Source organism: Strongyloides ratti, scaffold srae_scaffold0000001, assembly GCF_001040885.1.
Source record: "Strongyloides ratti genome assembly S_ratti_ED321, scaffold srae_scaffold0000001".
Taxonomy (NCBI): Eukaryota; Metazoa; Nematoda; class Chromadorea; order Rhabditida; family Strongyloididae; genus Strongyloides; species Strongyloides ratti.
In genome coordinates, this window is record NW_020171519.1 from 1 (window position 1) to 9,972 (window position 9,972).

At 20.6% G+C, this 9,972-nt stretch overlaps 3 protein-coding genes across 3 annotated transcripts; all 3 read right to left on the reverse strand.

Moving 5' to 3' along the window:
* Positions 1 to 2,994: 2,994 nt before the first annotated feature.
* On the reverse strand, positions 2,995 to 4,737 carry SRAE_0000000100 (Acetylcholinesterase; the record flags this gene model as incomplete). Its single annotated transcript, XM_024645834.1, has 2 exons — positions 2,995 to 4,599; positions 4,636 to 4,737. The coding sequence occupies 2 exons, from the start codon at positions 4,735 to 4,737 to the stop codon at positions 2,995 to 2,997; spliced, it is 1,707 nt and encodes a 568-aa protein (XP_024500077.1).
* A 1,098-nt stretch (positions 4,738 to 5,835) lies between these two features.
* Positions 5,836 to 7,631, reverse strand: SRAE_0000000200 (ShKT domain-containing protein; the record flags this gene model as incomplete). The annotated part of the gene is made up of 2 exons (XM_024645835.1): positions 5,836 to 6,215; positions 7,307 to 7,631. 2 exons carry the CDS (start codon positions 7,629 to 7,631, stop codon positions 5,836 to 5,838), a joined length of 705 nt encoding a protein of 234 aa, XP_024500078.1.
* Positions 7,632 to 8,159: 528 nt separating this feature from the next.
* SRAE_0000000250 (7TM GPCR, serpentine receptor class r (Str) family-containing protein) lies at positions 8,160 to 9,202 on the reverse strand (the record flags this gene model as incomplete). The annotated part of the gene is given in 2 exon segments (XM_024645836.1): positions 8,160 to 8,636; positions 8,654 to 9,202. 2 exon segments carry the CDS (start codon positions 9,200 to 9,202, stop codon positions 8,160 to 8,162), a joined length of 1,026 nt encoding a protein of 341 aa, XP_024500079.1.
* Positions 9,203 to 9,972: the final 770 nt, after the last annotated feature.

Genomic DNA, 9,972 nt, shown 5'->3' on the forward strand with positions numbered 1-9,972 from the left:
TTGTTTTTTAAGTACTCACTCTGAAGGTCAAGATTGCATTATTTTGATCAATTGTGAATCTCGGAAAATATTGAAGATTTTTGTAAACGAACGATTTTCTCTAGACTAATTTTTCATGAGGAATCTAATGAAACTAGTCTTAAGGTAATCTGATAAGTTTAAGCTGAGATATAAAAAAAGTCGGAAACAATGAATATTTAGAAAAAATTTCCGCCTTTTGCTATATCTTGCTTCAAAATAAAGGTATTAACAAACAAATTTCTGGAATCAACTACTATTCAGTTTTCATTTGGGGTCTACGTTCAAACCATTTTTATATCTCTAATAGTTATTGAAATATAAAAAATGATGACAATGAATTAGGCGCGCAAAAATACCAGACAATGTATCTCAAGAACGGTTGAAATTTAGAAAATATTTTTAACGTAGACTATAGCTCAAATGTTTTAAGAAGTCCAGCGCATCTGATTTCATGCTTCTAGGAGCTCATTTACTTGAGTTATGAGTTTCGTACTTGAAACTTTTTTAAGATACATTTTACATCATATCTTGAGATTGAGAAGAGATCGAAGATGAGAGTAGTCTCATTCAATTTCTTACAAAAATCTGATCTAGAATAGTTATTTTAATTCTATTATTTTTAATAACATCATGGAAGTCGGATTTTTTCAAAAAATATTCCCTACTTTCGCCTCTAACTTTAACTCATAACAACTTCTCAAGTTTTGCTTTTGATATAGCCTTGATTATATTTAAAATTTATCATTTTTCAAGGGCTATCAGATGAGTGTAGTTTCATTGCGAAATTCGAAAAAAAGTTGTTTTTTAAGTACTCACTCTGAAGGTCAAGATTGCATTATTTTGATCAATTGTGAATCTCGGAAAATATTGAAGCTTTTTGTAAACGAACGATTTTCTCTAGACTAATTTTTCATGAGGAATCTAATGAAACTAGTCTTAAGGTAATCTGATAAGTTTAAGCTGAGATATAAAAAAGTCGGAAACAATGAATATTTAGAAAAAATTTCCGCCTTTTGCTATATCTTGCTTCAAAATAAAGGTATTAACAAACAAATTTCTGGAATCAACTACTTTTTAGTTTTCATTTAGGGTCTACGTTCAAACCATTTTTATACCTCTAATAGTTATTGAGATATAAAAAATGATGACAATGAATTAGGCGCGCAAAAATACCAGACAATGTATCTCAAGAACGGTTGAAATTTAGAAAATATTTTCAACGTAGACTATAGCTCAAATGTTTTAAGAAGTCCAGCGCATCTGATTTCATGCTTCTAGGAGCTCATTTACTTGAGTTATGAGTTTCGTACTTGAAACTTTTTTAAGATACATTTTACATCATATCTTGAGATTGAGAAGAGATACGAAGATGAGAGTAGGTTTAATCGACTTCTCGCAAAAATCTGATATAGAATAGTTATTTTAATTCTTTTATTTTCAATAACATCATAGAAGTCGTATTTTTTCAAAAAATATTTCCCACTTTCGCCTCTAACTTTGACTCATCACAACTCCTCATGTTTTGCTTTTGATATAGCCTTGATTATATTTAAAATTTATCATTTTTCAAGGGCTATCAGATGAGTGTAGTTTCATTTCGAAATTTGAGAAAAAGTTGTTTTTTAGTATTTATGCTGAAGGTAATGTTGGAAATTTTTGAACCATTTGTGAATTTCAGAAAATATTGAAGATATTTTTACTAAAAAAATATATTGTAGAACAATTTTTAAAGATGAATGAACTGAAACTAGTTTTATGATTATCTGATAAGATTCAACCGATATATGAAAAGTTGGCAACATTTTATATTTAGGAAAAATTCCACTTTATGTTATATCTTGCTTCAAAAAAGAAATAAATAAGCGGATTTTTGGATTTGACTACTAATTAGTTTTTATAGAAAGTCTATGCCTAAAATATTTTTTTTATCTCTAGAAGCTTTTGAGATGTGATAAACATTGACAATCTGTTAAACGAGCAAAAATTGCTAGACTATGTATCTCAAGAAAGATCAATTTTAGAAGATTTTTCTATAATGTACTAAAGCTTTAAAATTTAAAGAGGTTTAATGTATTCAAAATTATGTTTCTAAACGCTTATTTACTTATGTTATGAGTTTTATACTTGAAATTTTTTCAAAATTGGAAAGTAATGTGAAAATGAGATTTGGCTTTATCAATTTCTTTCAAAAATCTGATTTAGAATAGTTAGTATAATTTTATTGTTTTTATATATATTATGGAAGTCTGATTTTTTCGCAAAATATTCAAACATTTAAAAAATAATTATAAGATGCACTTGATACTTAAAAAAAATTTCAAAAAATTTGTTCTTAGCAGTTGATTCTAGTTGATGTTGAAAAAAACTTTCTAATATTAGATACGGACGATATTTTTCTTTTAAATATATACATTTTAGTAACGTAATAAGAATAATTGAAATTTTTAAAATAATTTAGTACAATAATTTTATTTTGATAGAAATTGAAAAATTGTTTAATAAAATTTTGGATTTTTTGACTTAATTTTTTACGACTTTGTATGTATTTGTTGGATAAAAAAAAGTTTTACTAAAAATTATCAACTTTTTAGTTATTTGCGTAATATTTATTACGTTGTAAAATTTTAAAATCATTCTCATTTATGATACAACACAATATGAAATATAATTTATGAAATCTTATTAAAAACTTTTAAAAAGCACGTAGTTTAGTTATTCATATTTTTAATAAAAAGTTTAATAAAATATAATACTACTTTCAATTATAAATAACATTAAATTTATTCTATAACAATTTTTTTTCATCTATTTTACTTTTTTTTTAAATATTCTTAATAATGAATTTTTTTTTGTTTTGATATATTGTTATTTTTATATAAAAAAACTTATTAACAAAACAATACGCTTTTTACACATTTAAGCAAACATTTTTTACTGGAAAAAATAAATAATTTTATAATACTTTTTAAATTTTTAGATTGTTATATTTTTTGGTAAATAGTCATATATACAACGTAATGATGATGGGAAAACATTTGATATTTTTCTAGGCTTATCCCTACAGAAATCATTATCACCTACAATATAGACTTTTTGTTCTTTTGATGTAAATTCAGTGAATTGTTTTCCTGGAGTTCCCTTTAAAACAAAATTATTTACCATTGCCATCATTCTAAGTGATACACTTTGTTCAATTTTAATAAATCGTTTTGAATATATGCTTGGAAGTCTAAATGGAAGTCCAAATATGTATTGTAATTCGGATCCATATAGAGGCAACATCCATTCTGGCCATGATTTTCTATCAGCTGTTGAAATTCTTGAAAACTCATAAAAGTAGACTTTTTTAGCAATATCATTAGTAGACATATCTAATGCAAATTTTTCTAATTCATAATTAAAAAATAAATCTGAAATAATTTTTGTTGCTGCGCTTCTATAATCAACATTTTTTTTTGAAGTTGATACAAATCGTTTAGTAATCACTTCTAATTGATACTGTTCTAATTTTAAGTGTTTGTTAATTGATCGAAGAAATATTTCAAATTGATGTTTACTCATTTTGCATGTATTATCATCTAATTTTGAATTACTGTTTACATTTCCACATCCAAATTCAAAGCCATCAATAAAAGATGATAAGTGGAAACTACCTTCATTCATTGATTTCCCAATAATTAGATTAAATCTTTGTTTCATTTGATTTTTTCTTATTTTTTCTATAAGACTTCCATTAAAGAATAATTCATCAGTTTCAATAATATTTATACCATATTTAAAGGGTAAATTACCACTTTTCAAAACTTCTGTTGTCGCAGTTTCTATTTTATATGGAGAAGCTTTTTTTAAACATTCAAAAAGTTGTTCATCATCTCCAGTACAATTTACACGATATGCTACCTTTTTAGTAGTTTCCTCTACAACACTTCTTGACTGGAATGCCCATACATTTCTAATACTTCCCGATGATATATACATATTACTAAAATATCTAGAACTTTCTTCTGAATATAAATGTGCACTAGCTAATGCACCACCCATGCCATGTCCGAAAAGGGTAATTGTATTTTTATTACCACCAAACTTCTCAATATTTTCATATATCCATTTCAAAGCATATTGTTGATCAAGTAATCCCATATTTCCTTTTATATATTTTCCATTTTCACCTAAATAACTAAAACCATGAAAACCTAGTCTAAAATTTATGTTTACAACAATAAGACCTGTTTTGACAGCTAGGTAAGCTCCATTATGTATACCAATGTAAGCTGATCCACGTAATAAATCATGTGAAAAAATAAATACTAATACACCACCATTTGGTGAAGGAGGTTTCCAAATATTTAAATGAAGGCAATGTTCTGCCATACTATGTGGATAAAGCCATTCAAAATAAGGAAAAGGAAGTGGTCTTGAATCTTGATAACAACCATTTCTTCTAAATGTAGCATCATATACTTCTTCATCCCAATATTTGTCAAACAAATATATTGGGGGAAAGAATTTACGACGTCCAATAACTAATCTTGAATAGGGAACACCATAAAATGCTGTTACATTTTTATTATCAATTACCTAAAAATTAATAAATATTTTAACTAAAATTCTTACAAATTTTTTTCCTTTCATAAGACCAAAGTCAACGTTTACAATTTCTACATCATGGCAAATAACATAAAAAGGAATAATACAAATCAATAATAATAAATTCATTTATTTTTATAATAAGCAAAAATCTATTTAGAAATTTTTTATATTTCATTTTATATCTAAAATTTTTTCATAGTACATATTGACATTTATCTTGATCATTGATAATAGCAAATATATCATTAATGAAATTTTCAAAGATATTTAAAATTGATTTAAAAAAATTAATTATTAGAATGCTTTATTTTTAAAAACATTTTTATGTATCTATTAGATTGTATAAAGATTAGAACATTTTATTATTAACTAAACTATGTTATAAAAAAAAATTATCTATCATCTTATCATATCAATACAAATTTTTTTATAGTAGAATTTGTTAAATAAAATATAGTTGATAACATATTTTAACTTAAATTATTATAAATATAAATTTTTTTTTAATAAAAATGAAATTTTACATTTTTTCATTATAATACTTTTTAAAAATAATAAATAGTTATAAAAAATTGGAGTATTTTAAAATTCCATTAAATTGTTAAAAATAAAAAAGTTATATAATTTTTTTTATAAGCTTTTTAGTTTAACTCAACAAATATCAAGAACTACAACATAAAAATTATATAATATAATAATTATTTAATTGTTAAATTATATTAATTTGAATATTTATATCAAAAATAAAAAAAATATAGCTAACAATTTTGTTTTAATATCCTATAATATATAATATTATCTCTTTATGACTGATAAAAAAAAATTATATATACAATAATAATAGCATAATTTGCTTGAATATAAAATATTTTTTATTGAAATCAATACTGTTTTAATTAATTTTTTTTTGTTTTTATAAACAATTTATATAAATATTTAAAATTGTTTTTAAATTTAAGCTCTAAAAGTAGTTTAATAAAAAATCTTTACCATAATTATTATATTGATACATAAAATAGTAAAAAAAGTATTAATATAAAGTCAAATTTTTTATTAATATTTAGTTTAAAAAAATACAAAATTTACACAATTATTATAATGTTTATAATATATAACTAATATTAAAACAAAAATTGTGTTAAATCAGAAATGTAATTTGATATAATAATTAATAGATACAATAACAAAATAATTTTTTTTGTCATAAATTTTTATAAAGAAATTTTAATCTCTTAATGATAAACACATATCTTTTCGATGGATATCTATTAAATGTGTTGTTGTAAAAATTTTTTCTTTTTTATTAGATGTACTTGGTGACAATGTTGTACCATCATCACAATAATTACATGTTTTATCACAAACACCCTTTAATGAATCTTTTAATGCAGGAACATTACAAAGATGGGTATAACTTGAACAATCCATTTTATCAACACATTCTTTTGTTGATTTTATAAGAATATTCTCATCACAATAATTAGAATTTTCAAAACCACATGTTGTAAAGCATGAATTACATATTATATGCCTGTTAGATTTATCATAACACATTCCTAAATCTTTAATTTTTTGACAACTCATATATTCTATAGCTGATTCTACTTTATAGAAAAACAATAGAATAATTGTAAAATGTTTCATTTTTCTTTTGAGATATAAACAAAGATGGATTTTTACTTGCTTTTAATTATAAATGATAAAAATATACTGTTTCTTTTAAAATTTATCTAACGATATATATCGTTTTTTTTTATTCTAAAATAGAAAAATACAAATTATATGAATAATTTAATAAATAAAAATAAAAGAAAGTTGATTAAATGTTTATATAAAGGTAAAAAAAATGTTTGATAGATAAATTATTTTAAATATTTTTATAGATGATTTTTCTTCTTTTTGTTTGCCGTTAATATATATAAAAAATATCTTTATATTAAATTGATTTCAAAAATGTTAAATAAATTATTCTAAAATATAATTTTCATTATTTATTTTAATTTTGTTTACATTATTTTATTGGATAATTTTTTTTCTAAACATAAAAATTGTGTGATACAATGATAAATTTATTTTAGCTTTATGAATAATTAAGAATAATTAAAAAAATACTTAATTTAGTGATAAAATATTTTCTATAATTTGCAATTTATTTCAATTTGAAACTAATTTATATATGTTTTAATTATTAAATTTTATTATTCTTAGTATTTTATTCTTTGTTTTATTAGAAATAGTTAAATTTGATTTCAGATATTTTTGATTTTTTTTAATTAAAAAATATATAAATTTTAAATGTTTTTTTATTAGTTAAAAAACACAAATTATTATAATTTTATTAAAATGGTTTTATTTTAAAAATTATTAAATTTATCAAAGTTTAAAAAAATACATACTTTTAAAAAATTTTAGATTATAATATAAACCATTTTTTGTTAAAATATCTTTTTAAATTATGTCGTAGTTAAATTTGAATTATTACTATTTTTGTTAAATGTTTTTTGATAAAATTTTATTAACTTCAAAATAAAAAAAAATTTGAAGTTTCTTACTTTATATATTGATCATTATAAAGTAATTAAATTAAAATGAACAATATTTCATTAAATTTTTATTTTAACAGTAGAATTACTGGTAACTTTCCTTGTACTTATTTGTTGTGTAGTTGTTTTTAAATCAATTTCTATAGGTATACATTTATTACATGTTATTGGACAATATTTGTCAAGAAAACTTTTCATATAATCAACATTACATAATGATTTTACATCTGAACAATAATCATAGTAGTCTTTGCATTCATTACCAATAAATTCATTACAATCTGGAGTTATTTTATTATTACATTCTTTTTGACAATTATCACAAACAAATTCTCTTAAAACAGTATTATTACATTTGTTAGACTCAACAACAGCAATACATATTTCTTTTTTTGCTTCAATTGACAAATTCGTTGATGTAACATGAAAACTTTGTAGAATATAAATAAAAACAATAATAATGTTAAATACAATCATTTTAATATATATTTTTTTTTTGAAATTTAATTATTTATATAAAGATACTTTAAGTAGGCAATAATGATACAAAATTATTAAAAATAGGAAGTATAAAATAAAATTAAAATATAATATTTTAAAATAAAGATTTGTTATTGAATAAATATTTAATATATCTTCATAATTCAATAAAGGAAAAAAAATTATATTCGAAAAATTCTACATGTAATATTTAATAAATATTTTCAAAAGAAAATATACATAACAAATAATATAATGTAAAAGTCTGTTAGTAATATTTTTAGAATTTTTATCATAAATTTTTAAATATTTTTTTATTAAATATAAATAGTTGGTTTTTTTTATATTGCTGATTATTTATATTTATAAAGATAGTTGTCAATTGTTAAAATAAATGTAGCTTGCTTGAATTTAAAAAAAAAATTTTTTATAATAAAATAACCTTTATTTAAAAATATAAATTAAAGTAAAATGTATTTAATATGTCATAATCACATTTATACTTTTAATCATAAAAAAATTTAATTATTGTATTCTAGTTGTTTGGATATTCAGTGTTTTAACATTATTTGAAGTATTTTTACCTAATAAATTTTTAATAAAATTTTTGATTATTTTTCGATTTCCTAAAGGTAAAAATATATAAAAAAATGCATTAATAGCAGGAACAAAATTTATAAAAAATATTAAATATGTTGTACCAGTATATATAAAAATATTAAATTTAAAAAAAATGGAAACCACCATAATAAGTATTGGAAGTCCTGTTATTAAAACTGGAGTAAGATTTTGTAAATAAAGAATTTTTATAAAATCACTATGCATTTTTTTTGTTTTTGATGTCATAGATCGTGAATATTGTTTCATATATTTTCTATAACTTCTATATTGAAAAAAAAATACAATAAAATTTGCATTGAAAAATAAAGCATTTGATAATAGAATAATAAAAAAATGAATACTCCCCTTGAAAAAAAAATTTTTTTTAATAAAAATAAAAAGCTTACAATCTTACAAGCAGAACAATAAGAATATGGAGATATATTCTGAATAAATATTGGTTTTTTCATAGAAATATTGTATAATAAATTACCATTATTATTACTATTATAACATAATATTGTAGCAATTGATAATTCTAATGCGAAAAAAAAAACAATTAAAAATAATAAAAATATATGTTGAGTTTTTAAAACTTTTTTTTTTACAATCACTAAGTTTCTTGATACCAAAATAGCAGAAGGCATAGCAATATTAAAATATAAAAACAAAATAGAAATGCCAATTACAAAAATATTAATTTTTTTATTAAATTTATTAAAATAGTCTAAATAAATTATTACATGTGACTCATCAATAAACACTTCCATCTTTGCAACACAATTTATTATTCCTGAAATCAGTCCAAAAATAAATTGAACTGCTGTTAATTCAGTATATTTTCTAGAAATTTCATCTTTTTTCCATTTATCATAAATAAAAATTAGTGATAGAAAACAAAGAGTTATTGTTAGAAAACTAGAAACAGAATTTAAAGCAATACATATTTTTTCAAAAATATATTTCATTTTGAATGATTATAACTACAATAAAGTAATACTTTTTAATGGCATTATTATTAATAAAATTAATTTATACATAATTAGTTTCTAATCATGTCATTAAATTTACCGAAACAATTTTTTTTTTCAGACGAATAATAAAAACATTTTTTTATTTTACTAATTTAAACAAAACTACTTTAAAATTATTATCATTACGCTTTTAGTTTAAATTTAAACTTTTATTAAATTATTTGACTTAAAATATCCTTTGCAAAGTTAATTATTTATTTAAAGAGTTTAACGATAAAAATATATTTTTGAAAAAAAAAACTTTTAAGACAAGTATTTCGTTTAAAAATTAAAAATTTTAATTTACATAATTAATTCTAATATTTTAGCATTCTAAAACTAAATAAAACAATTGTTTGTAAAAATTACTAAAATTGAAAAAAAATTTAATATATAAAAATACTTTCACAAAACTATTTAAAAAAAATGTATAAGATTTTAATATAATATTGTATTAAAATTTAATAACTATTAATTTAGAATGTTAGACAAAAACAGTAATGTCTACAAATAAAATATGTTATATGATATTTTTTGTCATAAAAAAAACAATTTGAAAAACGTCAATTATGACATAAAATATTGATAAAGATTAAACTGAAAAAAATTTTCTGGTATATTATAAGATAAACTTTACAATTTAAGTGTTGTATAATTATTTGTAAAAAAAAATTTTTTAAAGCAATTTCAAAGACTTTGGATGCGATCATCCAAGTTTTTTCCAA